This window comes from Antennarius striatus, chromosome 12, assembly GCF_040054535.1.
Source record: "Antennarius striatus isolate MH-2024 chromosome 12, ASM4005453v1, whole genome shotgun sequence".
Taxonomy (NCBI): Eukaryota; Metazoa; Chordata; class Actinopteri; order Lophiiformes; family Antennariidae; genus Antennarius; species Antennarius striatus.
Window position 1 is genome coordinate 6,862,751 of NC_090787.1, and position 26,957 is coordinate 6,889,707.

The window sequence follows — 26,957 nt, forward strand, 5'->3', positions numbered from 1 at the left end:
CTTCACTTTCTGTAAACAGCAAATACGTGTTTTCCTTTGAAATCCCTTTGATTGAAACATGCAAATCTGTCACATAGCACTGAAGTATAAAAGAAAATCAGGACAAGAAAGTAATTGAGGAGATGAAACGTTAGATGTAAAATAAATCGCATCCCTAAAGAGTACTAACTGGAATGCCAACAAACATAACTTGGACTCATCTCCTGCTGGCTTCCACACAACCGCTGAAATGTCATTCACTTAAATTACTTGCTAAAAAAATAAATGAAAGGAAAATGAAAAGTGCACTTTCTATGCGGTTTTTTTTTAAAGAATCTACTAATACTTGTGTTTTTCCAGAAATCTGAAAGAATTCTTGCTTTACCCCCACCCGCCAATGAAAAGCACGCACACACACGCCCATCTTTGCACAATATTCAGAAGTCATTTCAGAAGGAAGGAGAATCGAGCAGCAATTCAATTCACTAACAAAACAAAAAAAACAAAACAGAACTGAGCATCACAACCCAGAGATGTGACAGTCTGGAAGTCTAATTTTCATTATTCTTGTCTCAGAAATTGAGAAGTCCAACGATTTTCTTTTTTTTTTGCAAACAAGATTTTCCGCCTTTCTGTAAAGGGTTTTATCATCACATAATGTCTTTTTTTCAGACGGCACTTAGCAGGGAGCTGAGCATAGTCTTCATAAACTGATCTGTAAGAGATTTGCCATTTCCATGTGCTGGCCATGTCCGCAAAAGTGGAGGATTCAGTGTCTTTGCTCTCCCACTTCATGTGGCGATTCGCTAGAAGGAGGGTACTGCTGAGGCGCCCGTAGCCCACCTGAGTGACAGGAGGGAGGGAGGAGACATAAGAATAAGGAGGAGGAGAGGAGGAGGTTAGCCATAGAGCTGCAAGCGAGACCAGACACACTGCGGTACAGGGGAGAAGTGGGGGGGAGAAAAACAGGGGGGAGAAAAAGATGTAGTACCTGCAGCACCCGTGCCAACCTTGGAGATTTTGCTCACTTTGGAGCAAGAAGCGGAGACGGGGAATGAGGAAGGAGGATGGTGGTTGTGGCTCGCCTCGGGGTACACCCTCTTGCGTGAGGAGGACAGAGTAGTAGATCCAGGAGGAGTGAGGGTAGTCCCTTCCGTGCTGATGAGTCCTGGAGGCCCCCACAGCGGAGCACCTGAATCCTCTCGTCCGTTCCCGCTGTGTGTTTGCGCAATGGTATGACTGTGTTTGTGATGGCGATGCAAGTTGTGTTCTGCTCCACGGTGTTGTTTCTCCTTGCTCACCAGCAGGCTGGAATGTTTCGTCTTGTTGGCTGCCATGCCTTCGTCCGATGAGCTGTGGCGATCTGACGAGGAAACTTTTATTTTCATTTTAAGCTCATCTTTGTTTGATTGTCCGCTTTTGTCCAGCTGGGAGCTTCCATCAGTGCCAGGAACAGCTAGGCGGAGCTTGAGTGAGCCTTTGTCTCGTTTGTCACCGTGATGCCGTCGATCCTGCCCTGAAGTTAAGGAAGAGGGGATTTTAGATTTCACTTGGGAGGCAGTGGTGTCCCCACCGCTGTGTGATGTTTGGTGGGGCTGTGAAAGTTTTCTGTGGTCTACTTGGCTTGTAAAGGAGGATGCATAAGCAGAGGAGGAGGAGGAGGAAGACAGCATATCCCCTCTCCCCTCAATTTCCAATACTCCTCCGTGCTGCTCCTGACCTCGTTTCGGGCCAGAAACAGACAGTTCAACAGCATGTTTCTCTCTGTATTTGTCCAGAGTCAATCTGTTTGCTGGGGCGGGCTGAGTCTGCGGAAGGTAGGAAGGTGGCAGATGCTTGGCCACCCCACTTGCCCCAGCTCCTTTTTGTTCCTGTTTGACAGGGCTAAAGTCTACCGTTTTGTCCATCCTGTATGCTGGTGCAAGCTGAAGTGCAACAGACGTGGAAGTCTGTAAAGAAAGCGTGGACTCTTGGTGAGGGGTGCTGAGGGGTGCCTGCTTTATACAGGTGGAAGGAAACCCTCCCAGTCTCTGGTTGGCTTGCGGCCACTCACTTTGGCTGACTGGATTGTAAGTGCTAGCCAAGCTGTCAAGAGACAGCGATGCAGAGAAACCAGGGCCTGATTTGGAAAAACTTGGGTTGGAGGAGAGTCCAGGAAGTGAGATATCACCTTGACCTGTGAGCATGGAAGGCCCAGGAAACGAGTTGTCCAACTGAGAGTTCTCTGTCTTGGGCTTTTTGGCAGCTTGTGTTGCCTGAAGAATGGAAAGAATTGTGACCCTGGTTAGAAACACTCAATGTAGCAGAAATACTGTTATCCAACTATAATTTTACCACTGCCAATATTACTAAATGTCTGAAACGTTAGGGTCCAGATAGTTGCTGCACGACTAGAACACAGTGTCACCATTTTCTTGGTTGCTGAGGTCACACAGGTGTAAATGAATGTCTTATTGAAACATGCAACTCATGATAAATCTTGAACTTATACTGAAAAATTTATTTCCAAAGAACGAACAGCAGCGTGTATCCCACCCTCCAGTTACGTATCCTCTTCAACCGGCTGGGCGTCTTCTCCAGAATCTGCAGAAACTCATGGGTCAACTCTAAAACACCAGACACAAACATAGCACCTTAGCAAATGGGAAAATTTCTATGGCCTTCTTAAATTACTTTTTTTTTTTTACAATTGAATAAAAATTTGCAAGAAAATGGTATTTTATAAACTATTCATTATAATGTAATAACATTATGTAAAAAAAAAAAAAAGAGCAAAATAAATCTCACCATCAAGCAGCTCGAGAGTAACAGAGTTGTCCACATACTCCCACCAGTGTTTTCCATCAGTGGAAACTGGGATCTCCCAGTTGGACCATTTGCAGGCCAGGTGGATGCAAACACAGGCGATGACTGTGGGCTTGTACTGGAGGCAAAAGGTAGTGAGGTGTAGACTGCGTGGTGTATGAGGGTATGCGCAATGGATGAGTGTGCGTGTGTGTGTGTGTGTGTGTATGAGTGAGCATTTTACATATGTGAGGGTAGTAATGTGTGAGTGAGTCAATATAGGCCAGACGTCCATCACGATCGGTCCCACATGTGGAGAAAGAAGAAAAGAAAAACACAAGAGGGAGCACACAACATTAATCCACTGACGGCAGCGGCTACAAAGCACAACTAAGTAAATTTAAAAAGTACATTTAACATTGTCCTGTAATGATGGAATATTAAGAGTGAGGAGTAACAAGTTCAGATCACAACATGACAGCGTGACAACAGTTCATAACAAATCAAGTCTTTGTAATTACGTAATTAATTTAAATAGAATAATGGCCACCATCCAAATATTTACAGATGAAACTACAATCAAACTACATGCATTTTAAATTCACCACTGAGGATTTTGCTTCAGATCAAAATTGGTTCACCTCCAATTATTTACCAGACAATGGAAATACCAACACAATCAAAGCTGTAAAGTGAATTGATAATTTTTCCAATGCCTTAGGTCATATTTACATTGAGACCATTTTCCTCATATCACTCATAGATAATGTCATACTGTTGTGTTGTAAGTCACATAAACACAAGTAATCTAACAGCTACCATTTCATCCTTCCGTGACATTGGGTGTGCAAGCTTACCTTGCCAGCTTGACAAAGTGATCATTAAACAGGAATGTGCTCCTGTGAGAGTGTCACATTTATTGACTACAGTAGTTCTGCTGTACAATGCAGCCTTTTTTCCATCCCATCACAAGGTATGCAATATCAAGTAGGTCTAAGAAGACATTAATCAAACCTATCGTGCAACAACATTTTGCTGTCACCGTTCGCATTTCCCATGATTGATGTACAGGAAAAGCCTGTTAAAAGCGTAATTTCCTTTGATGTAAATAACTGGTTTGACAAATAGATTATTAAGTTGTCATAATGCTACACTGGACGATTGGTTGAATCCAGATGGGTCAAAATGTGCACACATACTTCATTTTTTAATAAACCTGCACCCGTATTACAGCACAAATATATATGCCATTAGAACGTGGGTGAATGCTAATGCTAGAGATTGTCATTTGAAAGAATGGGTTACCTAACAGTATCTTTAACATTAAATACATATTACTGTGCACTATCCACTGCTCTTTTGGCTGGTCAGCTTCGTCAGATTCTTTGAGTTTATATGACTTGTATTGACTTGATTGGAGTTTTCCCATTATGAGCATGTCTTCACAGGGAAACATCAGCTGTGTAATTATGGTCCATGTCTCAACATGAAGTTCAGTTAAGAAAAAGAATTGCCATTTCTTCAAATTACTGCATTAAAACATTTAGGGAATATGGTTACTTTATACAGTCACAATGTCTGGACTCTGCTCTGTCAGATTATAGCAGCTTGAAAGATCTATCAGTTCAGGCTAACATTTATAAGTACTTGGCGGATAAGAATATATTAAACCCTTTGGTTTAATAGATGTATTTTTTAGATGTATTTTTTACAATAAAAATATCTACTTACATTAAAATCAATTTGTATGAGTTTAAAGCTATAGTACAGTATATTCCGCACTATAAGGCACACTGGACTTTACGGCACACCTTCAATGAATGACCTATCTCAAAACTTTTTCATATATACAGTAGGGCGCACTGGATTATAAGATGCACCTTCAATGAAAGACCCTTTTTTAAAACTGTTTTCCCCCGAACAGGGCACACTGCTTTATAAGGTGCATAGAATAGAAAATACTGTTATGGCTGTGGTTGCATTATGCATCAAGCAGATTGAGCTGCGCTGAAGGGATTGCATTCCTGACTCTGCAGCCTTTTCTCAAATTTCAGGAGCCAAGTCACTGCTAGCCAAAGATGCCTGGCATGCTACAATTGATTCGCAAATGTGGCTGACACCTGAAATAGCAGGAAACTGTGTGGAGGCAGCTCAGACTTGTATATTGTCTGGCTGGGCTGCTGACTAGTTGGGCAACAGTGTGGGTGTTGAGGTTACACTGGATTATAAGGCGCACAGTCAGTTTTTGAGAAAATTACAGGCTTTTAGGTGGGCCTTATAGCGCAGAAAATACTGTACTTCAAAGCAATCACTGGCTCAATGTTCTAAAATCTAAACTTTCTAAAAATTTTCAGTCAGTATCCAGACATTGCCAGTTACTTAAAATAATCCACAAAGACTGAGTCAGAAGCAAAACGATTTCCATTTAAGGCTTGAAGAGGTTCCAAAACATTTCCTCAATTCTCCTTGGATAAGAGGTGAAACAGCTACAAACCATAAATAGAAGTTCAGATCATTGCGACTCAACCTTTGTGAATAATCATAACCTCACAATTAAAAACAAAACAAAACAGTAGAAGACAATTCAAATAGCAGAGATATTTTTTCCGCCTTTGCCCACTAAAAAAACAAACCCTTTAAGGACCCGCCTTTACAACATGGCGTGTTAAGAATATTTTGACCATGTCATGACCAAAAGCATATTTATCACTATTAACATGAAACATGTATTTTGCAGGTCTTTAAGGGGTTTTCAGTTTTTTCCCCTCACTTCCTTTAAATGAGTAAAGAATGATTAAATGTAGAGGTAGAAATTTTAAAGACAAGCAAATATTGCAAAGGATGAAAAATATTTGAGGTAATTATGCATTTTGAATATATGGATACAAAAAAGATGAATCTGAATCTGAGGTACTTACCGGAAGGACTTCTACGAGAAATGTTTACATCTGTGAAATCTTTAGCTGCTATTCAGGCTACCAAAGTGTCTTTCTTTTAGACTTATGCACTTTCTCGCAACCGAACAAACATGTGGGTTTCAAGTGCACCACTACACTTCACATCTTGCATTCAACCCATCTGTGCCAACACATGGTCCCTTGTACAATACACCGCACTGCGACTGGGGCCGGTAATGCTACAAGCCAACCTGTTCCACTCCATTTCAAAAAAGGAGGGAAGCTGAGGAGGAGGCAAGCATCCCAACAACCACCAGTGCAAGTAGGGCCCGTTGGACACTGATAAGGTACCCTGCATTACAGGAAGCTATGGTGTGCAGTCAAAGTGCAACAAAGGAGGGGCAGGATAACAACCTGTTGGTAGCCATGAAATAGGAAGTCTGTGCCAGATCCTTGCTTGCTGTAAGAGACAGAAAAACAGGAATAGGAATATGATTACCATGTGTGCAAGCTGAAGATGCTTTATCATCAGGTCAGGAACTGAATGTTTCACTGCTTTTGCTCATTATCAATGTATTGGTCAAACCTTAGCAAAGACTGAAAACATCGAGTGTAACACAAAACTGATCGTTTAATTTTATTAAGCTGCTTCAGTTTTAAGATCCTGATCTGCTTTTTACTGATTTCTAGGGACATTTAGTTCAAAGAAGGCCACTCTTCATTTATCTGTAACATGTTTGCTTACTGTAGCTGCTATGGATAAAAAGCTTACGGATGACTGATTATTTTAAAAATAATTATGAGTTCATATATGAACCTCTAAAAAGATGTTAACAGTCAGATGCAATGCGATTTCCAGGACCACTGATTTGTCAGTATCAGCATTAGGATCAGTGGGCTAGCTCCAGAGTTCCGAAATTAAATGGACTATCTTCGAAAGAAACTTTAAAATTCAGTCTTGGATTTAGGCCAAGGGGTGAGTGCAGGGTTATGTACCATGTTATAAAACTCAAAAAGTCAGTCAAAACAGCAAGGTGTGTTCATGTAACCACCAAATCAGCAAGGTTTTCACCCCCCTCCCCACCCACATTAGAGGTGGGACTAACAAGAGCAGAGGGCACAAAGAGCAAAGAAGGAAGCCTCTACCTCGCACTAGCTGGGAACATTTCACCACATCAGTGTGTGGGTGATCAATAGTAATTTCAAAGCCTGGAAAAAAATACATGACAGGTGAGTTTAACACAGACACAGTTTAGAGGCGACATGTCATGTTGTGAGTAAATGGACAACTTCAGTCTTTACTTCAATACAGACAGCATATCTGTGCCGTAATGCTTGACTCTACTGAGCCATTCTTATAGTAACATTACATATTTAATGCATCCAAACCAGTTATGACCACTCATTTTGAGTCCGGATGTAATTAGGATGTGGGTAATAATAGTATCAATAACATGAAACAAAATCAAATTCGATACAATTTGGGCAATATTTCTGCTCAGATTTGTTTGACAGCACCATGCGTCATCAATAATGTTGGAAATAACAGACTGACATGTCACCTTTACATGACGTATCAAAAATATGTACATGACAAGATACCCATGTAACAGCTGAAAAAAACAGTCACATCTACAGGCTGTGATAAATAAATTAAACAGTGATCGGTAGCATTACTCCCTTAGTGATAAGCCAAATACTGAAACAAAAAAAGTGCGACCTCTCAAGCCATCCATTCCAATCACCACTACTTACCCAGGGCCTGCAGCACTATGGATTCAAGTATCACCAGCTCTTGAGCTTGCTGGAGGTATGCCTAAAGTTTGATAGACAGTCATTACAACACAATTGTAATGAGTCTATGAATCTATTTAGCCCCTAAAAACCGATTTGAAATGACCAAAAACTCCGAACAAAGAGGCTCGTTTTACTTAATATGTTAGCCTTGTTGGGTGCAACATGAGGCCACAAAAGAAAATATGACCTCTTGTATGGCAAGGGAATTTGCCATATTCAAGTACATTTTGGGAAACCATGACCACTGAGAGAACTGGAGGGGAGATGTAGAAACAGAAAAGGAAACATGCAATACAGATGATTTCCTCAACTCACGTTGCTTTTTGTATCTAAGGGAGGCTCTTGGGGATTTAGGCAAGCATGTGCAACCTTGATCACATGTTCGAGTTTCCGAGGTTGTTCTTCCACTTTCGCAGCCAGGAATAAGGTAGTTGGGGATATTATCTGCATGAAATAAATGCATTCAAATACACAGGCAAATCATTTTAACAGTCTCATTTCTGTACTCATCTATGCAATTTGTGTTATAGTAGAATAGTAAGATACAGGTATACTCACATTTCGGTGGAATTTCGTGAAAGAATGGTGCATATAAAATCTATGCATGTAAACTATGGCTGTATTTATTGTTAATTGAGAACTGGAATGTGGTGGTTCAAGGAAAAAAAATGTCATTATGGGCAACTTGACAATAGTATAAAAGCAATAAACCACATGCCAATAAATCATAAAGTGACAAATGACATTCAACAAAGTAAACCAAGAACAGTTTGTGAAGTGGGTCAAGACCGCCAGAGTAAATTGTTGTTAACAGCGGAGCTGACGCTTTTGGAGATGCTGTCACAACCACGGTGACTTACGATACATATAGGATAACTTAAAGGTTTTTATATCCATTCAAAAATATACTTCTTATTCTAGTGAGGCGTAGTATTACTGAATAACTGAGCTATATTTGAACGAGGGGCTGTTTTTATTAAAGTGGCAGAGGAGTTAGCAATAGCTGTAAACTCAGTCAATGGCCTCCCAAGCGGTAACTCTCCGTTAATTCGTTAGCCCGATGTTGTAGCACATGCATGAGTTACAGAAACGCTCCTTAATTAGAATTGTATGGTAGCATTTTGACAGAAAAAAAAACACATACACACAAATATATGGTGAATAGAGCTCCATAGCCACAGCCGAAGGTTTAAAATTAGCTAGAGCTAACGGGCCGTGGCGTTAGCGCCATGTTCACTGCCGCTTCGCCTGAGCTCTAAGTTTGTTTACAAAAGATACACGTTAAGTCTTTGACCCATATCTTGGATCAAATTTGCCGCTTGTTGCCGATAGGAGAGTTCCCGGTCTGATTCTACTCCACATCGGTGGGACGGCGTGTTTTCCAGCTGCTCCCGGGTGAAATACCATTTCGACGAGGAACCCCGGCACGCCGCCATTGCTCCACAGGTGTCGCTCGGGTATCCGGAGAGCGGATGTGACGTCATGTTTTACAGGATATAATTCTTCTTCGGTGGCGAAAGGCCACAAATTGTCAGAAATGAATTCAAATCCACGTTTACGAATTTTTAATTTTGAGCAGCAAAACTGAAAATATTTTTGTGGTTTAAAGTGATTTATTCAAAACCTACAGAATGCTTTTGGTCCATAACAGTGTACACAAAGTGTTTCACAAAATGTTTGAAGCAAACCTAGGGCAGACCTCTTGTGCTAGAAGTGTCTTTAGGTTTACTAGTCAATATCAGCGGTCCTCATGGGTTCAGTTGATGAGCACATGTCTTCATTCTTTTACAAACTGATAACAGTAAAGCGTTACAACAATGTTATGGAAAAAGTGCAATAAAAACACTTTATTGCACATTCTACATTGTTGGTAGCTTCGTGCACGAAATAAGATCAACATGTTCATATACAGCTTATACAATTCAGTATGTGTGCCAGTGATTGATAAATAACTTATGGCAGAGATGGAAATAATTATATTCTCTTGTTCTTCTTCACCTTCTTGTCGTCGCACACAGTAACCACTAAAATTTGTAATCTGACAGAAATGTAATTTAAAATGATCACATGCAATTCTTGCACATTAACAATAAGACTTCATTTTCTTTTCAATAAAACTCTTTTTGTTTTTGAGCTCAAAAATTTGCTTTCCAAAATACTGAGTGTAAAATACTGAAATTACTTCATTATATTGGCTATCTTCTGTACTGATTAAGACCGGTTTTCCACTCATCATAGGATGAATATTTGAATTGTGGCTCGTACTCAACCAGTTTCTGTTACTGTTACTCAAACTGTTCTCGCTTCAGGCCCAAAAATTCCAGTGCATTTCCAGCAAGCAATTTGTCCTGCAAAAAAGTGTAGACATCATATTGAACAATGGATTCAATATCCAGAGCTTTAAAACTCAGTCTTTGCACAGCTGCTCATAAATATTTTTTACCATTGATGTGTAATAGAACCAATTGAGAGGAAGATTTGTCACCTTTAATGTGCCATCAAATTCATCCATTGACTCAATCAGTGATCCTGGCTGCAGCTCCCCCAGTGGAAATGGATAATCTGTTCCCAGCATTACTTTATCCTGGTAGAAGAATATTCACATGTTAACATTTTGCTCAAAGCTCTTCCTACATCTTGAATGAGTAAATATAAAAACTTACTTTCCCAATAATGTCAATGAGCAGCTTCAGGGAGATGGGATCGTGAACCAGGGAGTCGGTGTAGAGAGAACCAAGGTATTTCCGTGGACTGATCTTGTTGTCAACTGCACACAGGTCAGGACGGACTTTATGGCCATGATCGATTCTACCAATAGTGAATGGGAAAGAGCCACCTGCAACCAATGAACGCGAGCAACAAAGGTCAAACTATAACCACAGAGTTTATCCATGCATATGCAATTGGAAATGAAGCATTGAAATATGTTGATTCTATCAAGATTCAAGTGTATGACAACTGAAATGTGTTCTGTACCTCCATGTGCAAAGCAGATTTTCAATTTTGGAAATTTCTCAAAGATTCCTCCAAATATCATCGAGCAAATGGCCATGGCTGTCTCTGAGGGCATGCCTTTGAAATGAAATAAACAAAGTTGAGTGAGTCTTTTTACTGTGAATGAAATAAATGTGTTGCTGTTATTCAAAGACTGCATGTCGGGTTAATGAAACGTGAAAGAACTCAGAGTGTACAAACCTCACTAAAACCTGAACCATTGGGTGCAGATTCCAGTTTATCTCAAATCAAACTTCTGTAATGTTTGTTATCACCATGTACAGAGATAAGCTGTTGTCATAGCTTTGCAATGGTTGTTGTGCAGTGAATTGTTATCCACAGTTTAGATAGAAAATGTTTACATTTTGTGTGAGAAACATTTTAATCATAGGTTGAGTTTGTTTCAAAGCTTGAGATATTCTAATTCTGTAAATAAGCCAACATGTTTAATCATGTTACTGTCTTACACTAAAGATTGCTTCTTGGTGGAAAAAGTGTGTCTATCAATTCCCTGCCACTTGCCGTGATAAGTCCAACATATATTAGTACATTAGTAATACTCTGTTTGGGGCAGTGAATAAGAGCCACAGTCATGTGTGGTACCAGGCATGATCAGGTGAACACATTGTAATTTAGCACCAAATTCATGATCAAAATGCATAATCATACTCAAAATGCTTTAGATATGGAGGCTAGAAAATCACTGATTTCTGGGAATTTTACTACAGGGAAAAATAAAGTGATTTGCTTGAACTGTCTTTCTTGGCTTTAGGGAATACAGGGTTATGATTGGTGCTGTGTTCTTGCTTAACAATGTATGAGTTACTTCCAAGGAGTGACTGTTTTTTCAAGAGAAGTGTATTTTCTTATTGATCAGACCGGAGAGGATATTGGCTATGATCTGCTCTTATTCCATCTATTCTTGCTCACCCACTAACCAGGGCAGCCAATACTTAGCCATCCTCCCATCTGTTTGCATGTCCCATGGGTGGACAAATATGGAGCAGCCCATCTCCTCAGCTGCCTGAATAGCAGAGACACACCATGAGACCATTGAATGAAGGGTGGAATTAATCAGAGCAGTGAAATGTAAAAATGGGTTGATCTCCTAACAGACATGAAGGAACAGAATGTGAATGAGTTAATAATAAGACACTGCAGTATTTAATGTCTCACAGCATAGAAAGGATAGAGTTCTGTGGCATTCAGGTCCCAGTTGTTAATGTGCGAGCCAATCTGGACCCCAGGGAAGCCCAGTTCCTTAACACAGCGGGTCATTTCCAACACAGCCAAGTCAGGGGCTTGCATTGGCAGAGTACCCAGTCCCACAAACCTCTTGGGGTGGCTATGCACGGTCTGGGCAAGACTGTCATTGAGCAGGACGCATAAATCCAGTGTGTCGTGAGGTTTAGCCTGTAATTTAAAAATAAGATTAATAAATTAACTCTAACTGAGAGACCTGAGTATACATTGATTGTGGTCCTACATTCTTCACTCTACTTTAGATGCTTCTGTCCCTGCAGAATAACCAGGACAGGAAAGAGATTTTGCAAATAAGTATTGATGGCACTGTTGGCAACCTAGTCGAAATCGAATATGTTAGTCGTAACTGTAATCGTAATTTTTTGATGTAATCACAGTAATTTGAAGCACATTGAAAGAAATATATCTCAGACCTGAATCGCTCAGCAATCAGATATAATAACTGAGTCATATTTGCTTTGCACATACCCAGTAATTGAACATCACAGGAACAGTAGAAAGAGCTTGAACTGTGACTCCTATGAATCATAAGCAGACAAATTCATTCTACTTCAATGAAAAACTGCATTGTTGGTGCCTTTCATACTCATACCATGTTGATCCATGTCTCTTATGCGGGCGTTTGCATCCCAGCAGTTTTCGTCAATTACTCGGAACAACTTCTCGTCCTTCATCATCTTTGCTTGACCCTGAAACGGGATATGAAAATTTCTTATCTCCTCATTAGTTTGGGCATATTTTTATACTTATTCCTCTATTTTTTCAGTAATTTGCCTTGTTAAATTCATAGCTGTCAAACGGCGTTAACGTTTGCCACATGGTGGCAGCAGACAGCTGATTTATGCTTGTTCATGGAAGACTTTCATTCACAAATGGTGTTGAAATTGCATTATGTGAAAGATGCATTGAAAACATTCCAATTGAGTAAATATATGAATATACATGAGCAAAATCTGTGTGTGAATCTTGATCAGTGTTTTAAACATTGGCTCAATCATTATCATATACTGTATTTCTGATATTTCAAGTTATCAGTTACACAGCGTTATGACCCGTCAAACAGGTCCACCTGAAAGGAACAAGCTACAGCACCATTTTATTTTGTATGTCGTGTTGGTGCTTCTGTACCTGTAGTCTTTCTGTACATGTATATAAGGGGGAAAAAAATGTGACCCACCTTGCAGTGATGGTGTAGCTGGACAAACCCATCATATCCGTACCTCTGAAATGCAGGTAAGAGAGTTTATGGCTTGATTATTACTAAAATATTAAATACTGAAAACACGTGATGCATCAGATTAGATATTTATTGTAGGGTTACTTATCAGGAACAACCCCCCTGTCTTAACATTAGATTAACTAACAACACAAGTTCTGCTTGGGAAAAGCTTCTATTGATTGTTACCCCATTTGTTAGGATTCAGCCTTCATCCTTGAGGTCAACACACTCCAACACTTAGGAATACGCATAGTGAATGCCGTCTGAGGCAGGTGATTATTGTGAATACAAATGAAACCACAAAGAATCCAGCATTACAGTCAGCAAAATCTTTTTTTTGTTTGTTTTTATCACTGCTGATCTGCAGTCAAGTACTTATTAGCTGCCACAGAGATGCTTTATCTTGTCAAAATATAAGTTTTTACCCTTCTATAAAAGTACACACCCCTACACATATTTTTATGTCTCCCAAACACATGAAACAAACGTGTTTCATCAACATGTTTTGAGGAAACATGACTGTATGTCGAAATAGTATGTTTGGATTATTTTGATTATTATTATTATTATTATTATTATTATTATTATTATTATTATTATTAATAAGGTTTTTGACATTTTTTTGAATACTTGTTGAATTATCTCAGACATGTTATTTATTTGTGTGTTTATATGTTACAATAGAGAAAGATGGAGCAGGATGGCGCTCGCCTGCACCTTCCACCTTTCTTGTCTGACACTGTTCAAACAAGGTAAATCATTAGCTAAGTCCAGGTTACTAGAAGGTAAAAGAGCAGGAACAGGCAGGATGAACTCGAGCAAAACCAGAGTCAGCTACTGATTAAAGTTTAATTCATAGTGAACGGATATTTATGGAAAGTGCTGAGTGCAAATTTTCAAATGGAAAAGCCCATACATTTTATTTATCAGCACGTTATAACTGATAGCAGTATCTGATTTTAGCTGCAGAGCTGATACAACAAATATCTTTTTAAATCTACACAACCAACCTGTTATTGATTCACACAGATCATCATTTAACTTTTCTCTCTCAGTACCAACCTGCTTCAAATTGGGCCAATCCTTTGGCAAAATGTGACTGTGAATATCAATCTTCATTCTTGTGATCAATCCCTTGAAAATTTAGAGGCGTATTACTTGATGGTTCTTGACGTAGCTGGACGCAAATTCAACACATGTACTCTCCGCCTTCAGACAGAATCCAGTGCACGATGACAGATTGCCTGTCCAACCTGATGTTTGTTACTTAAAGCAAACAGGAAGTGGTTAATCAATGTCTGTGTGTTTAACTTTAGTGATTGATATGTGTTTGCATTATCAAGAGGGGTATCAGTTCAAAATCTTTTACACTCTTTTACATTATTTAAATACTTCTTTTCTTTCTTCTTAGTTGTTTAGTTTCATCAGTTACTGCAATCACAGTACTTAAAAATGTAGTTTGTTGAGTTAAGAAATAACCATGATATTGTAAAAAACAATTTCCATGCTGGTGCAGCTTTTTCATTCAATGAAAGAATTAGACTACAGAACATATCTGAAAATAATTGTTACCAGCAAACCCTATCTGTCTGAAAGTATTTTAAGATGTTCTGTTACAGAAAACATATAAAATGCATGAACTTCACAGATTCTATCATTGTGCCACATATTTATGAAAATGAATCGTTTTCTGTTTGTCCCCATAACATCTCTCAGGGTGTCTCCTAGATTGTTCTGGGGAGTTGGTTCATGGTGGTAAATCTGCATTTAGTGAGTAAGAGAACAGTAACTGTTACAAACACACATGCTCAGGATAGTTTAAAGCTGTTTCTGTGAGTCATAGTTTTGTCCTTGAACCTGTATGACAGATGTGTTCCTGATAAGTGCATATTTGAATACCGCAACAGTTGCTTTGCTTTTGCTTTGACCTGCAGTACTTTGGCAATAGTTTGCACCACGGCTGACAATCACTGCCACAAGGGAGGCATTAAGTGTCAAGCTGTCTTTTTCCAGGAGTTCGTAGGTATGCCTGCACACGTCTGTGTTCCAGCGCCATCTGGTGGTAGGTTGCTTGCAGCGCAGTGAACGACTGGAAGTGAAGGGCGCAGGCAGGCTGTTCTCAAACGGTGTGACAACCGTAGATTTTCATCGACTGTGACCACATGAGGACCATAGGTCGCTAATACTGTACTTTGATAACCATTAGATTAGATTAGATTGATTAGATTAAAAAAAAAACCAGTTGAAATTGGAAAATTGAAAGAAAGAGCAACATATTGTTATTGCACAAAAATAAAAATTTAGAAAACACATTTTAGTTTTACTTAAAAAAAGTTTTTTACAACATATATAAACAGGTCTGATGTAGTTTTGTTTTACAAACATTTATTTCTATTGAACATGAAGTGTATTGTGTTGGACCTTCATGACAATTAGGTGAGTTGCTCCGAGAAAATATGACCGCCTGGCAGACTCCTCACTGATCTCAACACTTTATCAGATCGTCGCCTCTACGCTGTCTCTACTTTGTCCGACGAGGATCTTTGCACAGAGGCTGCAGAACTGTTACTTCCAGTTTTTTTTTTTCTGCTGATGCCAAGGAGATAAATCCTGTATCTCTCATCTTTTCTTATCGCCACCCCCACCCCATCCCCACCTCCCACCCCTTCTGCTTAGCTGACTCGACACCGGTGGCATATCAGACGTGCTGGATGGCTGCTGCGCTCAGCGAAGCTGCGTGAATCTTTTTTAATTTTCTTTTTCTTTATTTTGATAAAAAAAAAATTTTTTTCTGCGTTTGAGCTTGAAAACAAAACAACAGCAACAACAAAAATGACAGACCCGTCTACTCTGGAATCTTATCCTGTCCCAGACCCCACTATACTGGATCCCTGCCCGGCCGTGGTGCGGAACGGCCAGTGCGCACCGGATGGCTTCACCAACAACCATCACCCGCAAACCAAACCCCCCGGCCAGGATGAGGCGTTCACCACGGGCCAGGAGATGAAAATTACAGACAATGTGGAGGGAGAAGGTAACTTCATCTACTCCTCTCATGTTTGGGAGAAGTACTGAACGTGGACGCGCATGTGTTAAGGGTCCCCAGAGGGATATTAGTTAAATATCCATTTGGACTATTTTTAGCGCGCTCACATATTAATTATTTATGACCGTCCTACATCAGCAGGACCCAGAATAGATGAAGCAAAAAGTTGAATTCAATGCTTGACAATGACTAAGATGATTCTAATACCCCCAAAGCCATTCCTTTCTTCATTCAGTCATTTCAAATTTACAGTAACGTTAAAGATGTTAAGATGGAATTCATCACCAGTGAAGTACTGGTGATGGAGTCTGCTTAAGATGCAGGTAACATTCATAAAAAACCCTCAAGTGGGCCATAAGTGCACAGTTATTATTTTAATATTCCATTCATCATCCCATGCGCAGGAAACCAATTCATTAATGCACAGTGCATAATAAGACAGCCTCAGTTATTCATATAAATGATGTCTCTTGTTTGGTTTTTGTATTCATTTGGTAGCTTTATTTATTTTTACAGACGCTAACGGGATCACATTTGTTCTGATAGGGGGAAAAAAATAATCTTACTGCTCGACTTGTTCAGTGGTGTATTTATATAATCGAGCACATTTTGAAACGTTTCTGTACATATTCTGTACATTCATTGAACAGTAACATTCCCATAAGATCCACGACAAATCCAAGGAATATTCCAGGTATATGTTTGTATTTGTGAGTCTCATTGTGAGATGATGAATAATGACGACACCAATGTAAACTCAGATCGAATGATAGCAGAAATGGTGCTGGTTCATCCAGGTGTTGTGTCTTCAAAAGTCACTGAGCCAGACCCTGAGAAAACCCACAGGGGTGCTGCTTGAGCACTTCTGCAGTCAGATCATGCTCGTCCCCCGTGGTGTCTCCATCCATCTGGGCTGTGACGCCGGGACATTATTATTATCTCAGAGAGACGACAATGGCACATATGTTAAAGCCTCGATTCTCTCTGCGAGGCAACACGTGGTTCTGGGGTTTGTATGTATGTTTTCATGTCAAACTCTAACATGAGAGAAGTGTCAATACACACACACACACACACACTGACCACACACCAATACACATCTATGTGTCTGCTATATTAGGAAATATTGAGCACATGCCTTTCAATGCCTGATCCCCCCCTCACAGCCTGACATCATGTGAACCAAGTGACTTAACTTCACTTTGCTGTCCCCCTGACACCCCGTTAACCACACACATACACACACACACACACACACACACACACACACACACACACACACACACACACGCACACACACGTACGCACATGATCCCAGATAATTGCCTCAAAGCTCACAGTGCGTTTCAGCTCTCTGTAAGGGCAGGTCTGAATGCTTACCCCATTTTCAGCGGGCAAGTGTTATAACTCGACTATACAGCAATCGTAGGCGGAAAATCTGACAAAGCGTTTATTTTACATGTTGCTACTATTTATCTTGGATTATTTGTAATTATTTAAAAATGCAGGTTGATAACTGAAAATCATCTGCTCAACCACGGTGGTGCGGTGGGTAACGCTGTTGCCCCACAGCAAGACGATTCTGGGTTGGATTCCTTTCTGTGTGAAGTTTGCATGTTCTCCCCGTCTCTGCTCGGGTTCTCTTGGGGTTCTCCGGCTTCCTCCCACCTCCAATAAACATGCACTTCAGGTTAATTGGTTAATCCCGTGTTTGTTTGTCTACATGTGATTCCGAGGTGCACTGGGGTTACACCTGGAGTGTCCCCTGCCTAGGCCCCAGACCCGTGACTTGCTCTGCTGGAGTGGCTGAAGACAAGACGATTATGATAATTTTGGGAACACCTTGCACTACAGAACGAGGATAGGTTCATCTATGGACTCGTGCGGATGTTTACCACCAAACAGTGGTGTAGCACGAGACCACCACGGCATGGTGACTATTCTTCCCATGGCTGCTTCAGCACTATTATCAGCTCTGTCACACCACAATAGTTGTTCAGTAATGCTTTGAAAAGCATGATGAAGATTTGAAGATAGTGTTTGGATCTCCAAATTCCCCAGATCTCAGTGCTGTTGATCAACAACAGACCTTACAACTCACTGCTGCTCGAGGCGTTGCTCCAGATAGCCGAGGGTACCTTCAGACGTCTCGTGAAGTGCATGACGTGACAGATTAGGGCTGTTTGGTGGCACAACAAAGACTTATACATGATCAAGCAGGTGATTTAATGCTACTGCTGATTAGTGTAGATAATATTAAACTGGTTTGACTTACAGTATTTAAGGGTTAAGAGTGACAGGATTGACTGGTTGACTTTGAACAGACTGACGGCAGGCAAATCCATGTTTCTCACACAGAAAGCCACATGGCCCTCACAAACAAAGGAGAAGGGGAAGTCCAAGTTAAAGTCATTTTCACGCATATTCAAAAGTTGAGCTGGTTTAATTTACTTTTAAAAGCTATAAAAGTTGGTCAGTTTTATTGATCTTGATGGTACTCATTTTCACGAGGTTTTTCCTAATTTTTTCTATATAAGACGGAGAGTCTCTCAATATTTGAGGGACGCTTAGGTTCAGTTAAACTTGACAAGCTGTCGTTGAGCTCGGCTTCACATTACACATTTGTAATAAGGGTCTCTTCTTTCACATTGTCTTATGTCCCGTAGAATAAATTCCCAATCAGCCAGTCTTGTCTTGGAACCTCATTTCTAAAAGAAATGAGGTTTGAAAGGTAGATGAAAGATCCAGCAGCGCTCTAATCCCTTGATGAAAAAACCCCATGATGCGTCTGTAGTGGATCGATTATAGCTGGTCCAACATGGAGGATTCATCTGGCAGAGCGTTACTTTTAACCTCTCTTTGAAATGGAAAACTTTGGGAGATTTTAAGTCAATTAATCCAACATTATTTACTGTCATTTAATGACACTACATCATACTAATATTAAGTCACTTCATTTGCAAATGGAAAGCTGTATTACTACAGTGGAAACCAAAAGCAACACAATGTTGTTGTGGAATTTTAATTTCTGTGTAAAATAACATTACCTTTGGCTGCCTTTACTGTCCTGCTCCCTTCCCCAAACTAACCCATGTCACTAGTTATAGTAGTCTGTTACACAATGTTGATAAAAATCTCAAATCTGAAATGCTCACTCTTGTAATATTTCCTGTTCTGCTGCACTGAAATAGAAACATTTCCTTTCTTTCTTCTCACCCTAAGTCTTACACGTCATAACTAATGAAGGACGCTGTGTCTTGACTTAATCCAACCATTACCTCTTATTTCTGAAAACTGCCACAGAAACCCCCACCAATGGTGCATGTATTAATATGTTCTGCCCTGTGCTACCCCTTATGTGTCTCGCTGCAGGTCTTCTGGAGAGCAGCATGCGCCTGAAGCCCCACGAGGCTCAGAATTACAGGAAGAAGGCGCTGTGGGTCTCCTGGTTCTCCATTGTGGTCACGCTCATACTGGCTGTGGCAGCATTCAGTGAGTACTCATTTATAGCTCAAGTATGTGCAAGCCAGCCTGACATGACTGACTGTGGCAGTTTTATTTCCTCACTTCCGCTTTGAGTCAGAGGAGATTCTGTCATCTAAATCTTGCTGTAGTAATGTCACAAACATGAAGTAAGTCTTACAAATGTCTCTGTTTTGAAATGGATTTAGACAAAGGTAGGGATGAATGAAATGTACATGATTGACCCTGAGGCAGTCTTTCGTCACACTCACAACATCAAACTGCTTCTAGTTCGTGTTCCACAAGTGTTTAGGTAGAAAGGAATAAAAATGTTCAACATTCAATCAGCCATCTCTTCATTTCTGGTTTTTAAATTCTGCTTTAGATTTTTAAACAAAACTAACCCCAAGTAACCATGAAAAATATCTTAATATATGGATCTGCAGCAAATAAGTAGTTAGATGTTATTAGATAAAGTATGCTTAGTTTGCTGTTCAAATTACAACACAATCAATGACGTAGCGCTAAACTAACCCGAGGCTTAGAACTAAAATCATTTATTGATGGTGACTAAAGTAAAGCAACACTTTTTTCAGTGCATGTCGGTTTTGCAGACGAAGCCGAGTTCTTCTGTTGCAGTTCAGGCTTTTTCAGCCTTGCTTTCCAGTCTCTGCCTCTGGGTAGTTTAGTGTCTGTTGTCACTTATTAAACGGCTGCCTCAACAGCTGCAAGAAACAGCACAAAGCTGTCCATCTACCCTACCATTTGAGGGTGTCATGACCCAATCCATTAGCTGGTTTAAAACAGGAGCAGAAATGTCCCCTCATTGAATGGGAATGTGTATTTTCTTATTTACTGCTTTATCGTTGAGATCCAGTAATGGTACAAGACCAAAGATGGATTTTTGATGCCTGAATGTTTACCTGACAGAACCAAAGATGTCATGTTTTATATCTTTTCGATGATCAGGTTACCCCGTTGATCTTGGTGTTAGCATGTTATTCTGCTAATGACTTGCTTTTCTTAGGCCTGCCTTTATATGTTTGCATTGCTTGGTTTGTGTTAACTTTGTTGTGTAACTGATGAACACCAAACAGCTAGTTCATTTTGTGTGTGCAGAGGTTGACTGGTTTTAATCCAGGAGGTAAGAATCTTAGTTTTTATTCATGGAATTTTTTGAAAATTCACTTTGGCCAACAAATTCAGTTAGAAAAATATGGAAATTATTAATATGAGCCGAAAGTTGAAAACTGTAGCCTTTTTAGCGAACAAGAATGTAATTTGATGTCTGTACAACTGAATCCCACAACTTCAGATCTGAAACAATGTTTATTATTTTTTATGCAAAGTCTTCCTGGTGATGTTTTTGAGATCTCGAGGACTAAACCTCAGTCATAATGAGAAATATAGCAGCTTTACGCATCACGCCTCTTGCAATCTTTTAATTCAGAGGAAGTTGAACATGTTTTGTGCTCATGTGAGTACAACACCAGATGCTGCTTTGTCATCCTGTCTAAGCATCTATGTCACAGTCTACTTGAAACTTTTGTCCTGTTATGTGCTGACAAAGCACAACCTTGCTTTTTATAAATAGTTCTTGTATTTTAAATTAACACTAGATCACACAAGTTCTACGATGTCAAAGTGTGTGACTGTTATTTATTTGTCTTTATCTCATTTGTGATATTTCTCCAGTCTAACAACTTCCATAAAAAAAACAGTATTAAAAAAAAATGGAGGAAACAAATTTACAAATTTAAACCCCGACACCACAGCGATTCTTATCATTGGTTCCCCCTTGGATCCATTCCTCACATGGTCCATTAACAGTTGATGCTGATTTATAGCAAAAATCCAACTGTCATTCAAGCTGTCATTTCCTCACCATTGATTACTGTGATGGGATTTTATCAGATATGAGGCTAAGATCAATAAACAGATTCCAAACCAATTAAAGAAAACAAATTACCTCAGTGTAATCACCATACTCTGGATTGATTTTAAGTTTTCACTTGTCACTTTTCTTACTTTCGTACGCAGCCTGTTCCCAAATCAGTCTTTAGAAGACAGAGTTTGCTGTCAAAGCTCCTCAGCTGTGAATCGATCTAACATAGGAACTGACTGCCCAAATTAGTATCTTCTGCAAAGTATCTGCTGAAGATTTATTTATTTAGAAAGCTTGTCTTTAACTGTTTTTTCCCCCCTATTTCTTTTATTGTTTAGGCCTATTTTAATCAAGAGTACTTCAATGGTAATGCTGCTCTTACGTCCTCTGGTCTATTTTAATCCACTTGTTGTTTTTCATCCTGTTTCATCTTGTCTTTTGATTTTTTTTTTGATTTTTTTTTTGCGACTGCTCATGCAGCTGCTCACAGAAAAAAACAAACACCCAGACCTCTAAATATGTTTCAGGTTCTCCGTTTGTCATAGAAGCAGCTGTGAAACAGGAACTTGAACACAGCTCTACCTGTATATAGAACTTATAAACATAAACCATCAGTTTGTGAATGTCTTTCCTGTTACTGATTTGTATGTTCTATACCAGTGCAAAGATGGGAACTTAACAAATTGTTTTGTACGAGCATTGTTCGACAGAGATAAATTGTTTAAGCATGGGGACTTAAACCAAGGATGACCCATAAAAATATTACTCAGTGAAAACCTTGGGTGACAGCGTGACTACTGGGAAAACAACAGAATCAAGGGAAGGTTGGAGGACGAGTGTGAAGACTCCCCTCTACCTGTCATAAGTGCTCTCTCTAGAGGACAGGTCGACAGCACCGGGTGTAGAAATTAATCAGTGAGTGTGACGCTTCACTCTTCTGGCCCACAAAACATGGAGAAGAGAACAAAAGAGAGGAGTGGATGGATGCTGGAGGGGACATTTAGTTCTTTGTGAAAGAGAAAAGGGACTGGAGAAAGTGACAGACAGATAGATACAAGGGCGTGGAATGGAGGTCTGATAGGTGCGATTGTGCCGGGTGGGGTGGGGGTGAGGGGGGGGGGGGGTGAGGCAGGATGAGTCCAGGCAGACAGTGCTGGGGATTCAGTGGTCACAGCTCAACTTTAAAGAACTCCAGCCGGTTCCTCTCGTCTATGCCCTACTTTCTGTCACACTCTTACTTTTGCCATCCAACATATTTTATCTTTTATGTCCCATCAGCTTGTTCCTTTCCCCTCTACTTTCATTACCTTTCCTTTCATGTGCTTTGTCATCAAATCTTTCCTTTATCTGCTTCATTTTTCTTCTCCACACTGGATTCTGTAATTTCTGTATGGTTAAATTCTATCAAGCCACCCACTGTGCTGGGATAGCATTGATAGCTTGTGTGCTGAATGTGTTTCAAGTGAAAGTAGTAATAGTTGAAGTCCTGCATCTGTCAGCCTTTTTAGCTTCTGCTCTTTTTCCTTTCTAAAGACCATCTGGCGGTCAACCATTTGGTTGAATGGCGGATCAATAACTTTTTTTATTTTTATTGACTGGTGGTTCAAATAAAGGTATTTTTGGTTGACCGGTGGGTCAAATAAAATGATTTGTGGGGGTACCGGCAGGTCAATAACTTTTTTTTGTTAGTTGACCCGCGGAACAATAATTTATTGTATTTCTATTGACCGGCAGGTCAATTAAATGTATTTTTGGTTGACCGGCAGCTCAAATAAAAGTATTTCTTTGGTTATTGGCGGGTCATCAAAAAAATTTTCTTTGTTGACCCGCGGGTCAAGAAAAATTTTTTTTTGGTTGACTGGCGGATCAATAACTTTTTTTATTTTTATTCACCGGAGGTTGAAATAAAGGTATTTTTGGTTGACCGGCGGGTCACATAAAATGATTTGTGTGGGTACCGGTGGGTCGATAACTTTTTTTTGTTCGTTGACCCGTGGATCAATAATTTATTGTATTTCTATCAATAAAAATAAAAAAAGTTATTGATCCGCCAGTAAACCAAAAAAAAAATTTTCTTGACCCGCAGGTCAACAAAAAAAAAATTTTTTGATGAACTGCCAATAACCAAAGAAATACTTTTATTTGAGCTGCCGGTCAACCAAAAATACATTTAATTGACCTGCCGGTCAAAACAAATACAATAAATTATTGCTCCGTGGGTCAATGAACAAAAAAAAGTTTTTGACCCGCTGGTACCCACACAAATCATTTTATTTGACCCACCGGTCAACCAAAAATACCTTTATTTGAACCACCGGTCAATAAAAATAAAAAAGTCATTGATCCGCCAGTCAACCAAAAAAATTTTTTTCTTGACCCGCGGGTCAACAAAAACTAATTTTTTGATGACCCACCAATAACCTAAGAAATACTTTTATTTGAGCTGCCGGTCAACCAAAAATACATTTAATTGACCTGCCGGTCAATAGAAATACAATAAATTATTGCTCCGCGGGTCAATGAACAAAAAAAAGTTATTGACCCGCCAGTACCCACACAAATCATTTTATTTGACCCACCGGTCAACCAAAAATACCTTTATTTGAACCACTGGTCAATAAAAATAAAAAAAGTCCTTGATCCGCCAGTCAACCAAAAAAATTTTTTTCTTGACCCGCGGGTCAACAAAAACAAATTTTTTGATGACCCACCAATAACCTAAGAAATACTTTTATTTGAGCTGCCGGTCAACCAAAAATACATTTAATTGACCTGCCGGTCAATAGAAATACAATAAATTATTGCTCTGCGGGTCAATGAACAAAAAAAAGTTATTGAACCGCCAGTACCCACACAAATCATTTTATTTGACCCACCGGTCAACCAAAAATACCTTTATTTGAACCACCGTTCAATAAAAATAAAAAAAGTTATTGATCCGCCAGTCAACCAAAAAAAAATGTTTCTTGACCCGCGGGTCAAGGAAAAAAAATTTTTTGATGACCCGCCAATAACCAAAGAAATACTTTTATTTGAGCTGCCGGTCAACCAAAAATACATTTAATTGACCTGCCGGTCAATAGAAATACAATAAATTATTGCTCTGCGGGTCAATGAACAAAAAAAAGTTATTGAACCGCCAGTACCCACACAAATCATTTTATTTGACCCACCGGTCAACCAAAAATACCTTTATTTGAACCACCGTTCAATAAAAATAAAAAAAGTTATTGATCCGCCAGTCAACCAAAAAAAAATGTTTCTTGACCCGCGGGTCAAGGAAAAAAATTTTTTTGATGACCCGCCAATAACCAAAGAAATACTTTTATTTGAGCTGCCGGTCAACCAAAAATACATTTAATTGACCTGCCGGTCAATAGAAATACAATAAATTATTGCTCCGCGGGTCAATGAACAAAAAAAAGTTATTGAACCGCCAGTACCCACACAAATCATTTTATTTGACCCACCGGTCAACCAAAAATACCTTTATTTGAACCACCGTTCAATAAAAATAAAAAAAGTCATTGATCCGCCAGTCAACAAAAAAAATTTTTTCTTGACCCGCGGGTCAACAAAAAAAATTTTTTTGATGACCCGCCAATAACCAAAGAAATACTTTTATTTGAGCTGCCAGTCAACCAAAAATACATTTAATTGACCTGCCGGTCAATAGAAATACAATAAATTATTGCTCCGCGGGTCAATGAACAAAAAAAAGTTATTGAACCGCCAGTACCCACACAAATCATTTTATTTGACCCACCGGTCAACCAAAAATACCTTTATTTGAACCACCGTTCAATAAAAATAAAAAAAGTCATTGATCCGCCAGTCAACCAAAAAAAATTTTTCTTGACCCGCGGGTCAACAAAAAAATTTTTTTTGATGACCCGCCAATAACCAAAGAAATACTTTTATTTGAGCTGCCGGTCAACCAAAAATACATTTAATTGACCTGCCGTTCAATAGAAATACAATAAATTATTGCTCCGTGGGTCAATGAACAAAAAAAAGTTATTGACCCGCCGGTACCCACACAAATCATTTTATTTGACCCACCGGTAACCAAAAACACCTTTATTTGAACCACCGGTCAATAAAAATAAAAAAAGTCATTGATCCGCCAGTCAACCAAAAAAAAATTTTTCTTGACCCGCGGGTCAAGGAAAAAAATTTTTTTGATGACCCGCCAATAACCAAAGAAATACTTTTATTTGAGCTGCCGGTCAACCAAAAATACATTTAATTGACCTGCCGGTCAATAGAAATAAAAAAAGTTATTGATCCGCCAGTCACCCAAAAAAATTTTTTCTTGACCCGCGGGTCAAGTAAAAAATTTTTTTGATGACCCGCCAATAACCAAATAAATACTTTTATTTGAGCTGCCGGTCAACCAAAAATACATTTAATTGACCTGCCGGTCAATAGAAATAATATAAATTATTGCTCCGTGGGTCAATGAACAAAAAAAAGTTATTGACCCGCCAGTACCCACACAAATCATTTTATTTGACCCACCGGTCAACCAAAAATACCTTTATTTGAACCACCGGTCAATAAAAATAAAAAAAGTTATTGATCCGCCAGTCACCCAAAAAAAAATTTTTCTTGACCCGCGGGTCAAGTAAAAAAATTTTTTTGATGACCCGCCAATAACCAAAGAAATACTTTTATTGGAGCTGCCGGTCAACCAAAAATACATTTAATTGACCTGCCGGTCAATAGAAATACAATAAATTATTGCTCTGTGGGTCAATGAACAAAAAAAAGTTATTGACCCGCCAGTACCCACACAAATCATTTCATTTGACCCACCGGTCAACCAAAAATACCTTTATTTGAACCACCGGTCAATAAAAATAAAAAAAGTCATTGATCCGCCAGTCAACCAAAAAAAAATTTTTCTTGACCCGCGGGTCAAGGAAAAAAATTTTTTTGATGACCCGCCAATAACCAAAGAAATACTTTTATTTGAGCTGCCGGTCAACCAAAAATACATTTAATTGACCTGCCGGTCAATAGAAATAAAAAAAGTTATTGATCCGCCAGTCACCCAAAAAAATTTTTTCTTGACCCGCGGGTCAAGAAAAAAAATTTTTTTGATGACCCGCCAATAACCAAATAAATACTTTTATTTGAGCTGCCGGTCAACCAAAAATACATTTAATTGACCTGCCGGTCAATAGAAATAATATAAATTATTGCTCCGTGTGTCAATGAACAAAAAAAAGTTATTGACCCGCCAGTACCCACACAAATCATTTTATTTGACCCACCGGTCAACCAAAAATACCTTTATTTGAACCACCGGTCAATAAAAATAAAAAAAGTCATTGATCCGCCAGTCAACCAAAAAAAAATTTTTCTTGACCCGCGGGTCAAGGAAAAAAAATTTTTTGATGACCCGCCAATAACCAAAGAAATACTTTTATTTGAGCTGCCGGTCAACCAAAAATACATTTAATTGACCTGCCGGTCAATAGAAATACAATAAATTATTGCTCCGCGGGTCAATGAACAAAAAAAAGTTATTGACCCGCAAGTACCCACACAAATCATTTTATTTGACCCACCGGTCAACCAAAAATACCTTTATTTGAACCACCGGTCAATAAAAATAAAAAAAGT

The 26,957-nt window shown here is 39.3% G+C and overlaps 3 protein-coding genes across 5 annotated transcripts in view; 1 reads left to right on the forward strand and 2 right to left on the reverse strand.

Moving 5' to 3' along the window:
- Positions 1-105: 105 nt before the first annotated feature.
- Positions 106-8,908, reverse strand: ccnt2a (cyclin T2a). Of its 3 annotated transcripts, XM_068328805.1 has the most exons (10): positions 8,736-8,908; positions 8,016-8,097; positions 7,773-7,901; positions 7,416-7,476; positions 6,807-6,869; positions 6,075-6,120; positions 2,767-2,930; positions 2,515-2,585; positions 971-2,234; positions 106-822 (listed from the first exon to the last, which is right to left on the reverse strand). In XM_068328805.1, exons 1-10 carry the CDS (start codon positions 8,891-8,893, stop codon positions 749-751), a joined length of 2,112 nt encoding a protein of 703 aa, XP_068184906.1. In that variant the 5' UTR covers positions 8,894-8,908; the 3' UTR covers positions 106-748. The 3 variants fall into 3 exon arrangements, with proteins under 3 accessions (XP_068184906.1, XP_068184905.1, XP_068184907.1); XM_068328804.1 differs by lacking the exon at positions 106-822 and having other exon boundaries at positions 879-2,234; XM_068328806.1 differs by lacking the exons at positions 106-822; positions 6,807-6,869 and having other exon boundaries at positions 879-2,234.
- A 108-nt stretch (positions 8,909-9,016) lies between these two features.
- Positions 9,017-14,144, reverse strand: acmsd (aminocarboxymuconate semialdehyde decarboxylase). The gene is made up of 10 exons (XM_068330151.1): positions 13,996-14,144; positions 12,892-12,936; positions 12,307-12,403; positions 12,183-12,232; positions 11,628-11,864; positions 11,382-11,475; positions 10,434-10,529; positions 10,121-10,293; positions 9,943-10,041; positions 9,017-9,805 (listed from the first exon to the last, which is right to left on the reverse strand). Exons 1-10 carry the CDS (start codon positions 14,050-14,052, stop codon positions 9,743-9,745), a joined length of 1,011 nt encoding a protein of 336 aa, XP_068186252.1. The 5' UTR covers positions 14,053-14,144; the 3' UTR covers positions 9,017-9,742.
- Positions 14,145-15,654: 1,510 nt separating this feature from the next.
- LOC137605450 (transmembrane protein 163a-like) overlaps positions 15,655-26,957 on the forward strand; it is a 57,360-nt gene continuing 46,057 nt past the window's right edge. Inside the window, exons 1-2 of the mRNA XM_068330152.1 lie at positions 15,655-15,967; positions 19,352-19,471. Of these exons, the coding sequence (XP_068186253.1) occupies positions 15,766-15,967; positions 19,352-19,471 (322 nt within the window). The 5' untranslated portion in view covers positions 15,655-15,765. The remainder of the gene's footprint in view (positions 15,968-19,351; positions 19,472-26,957) is intronic.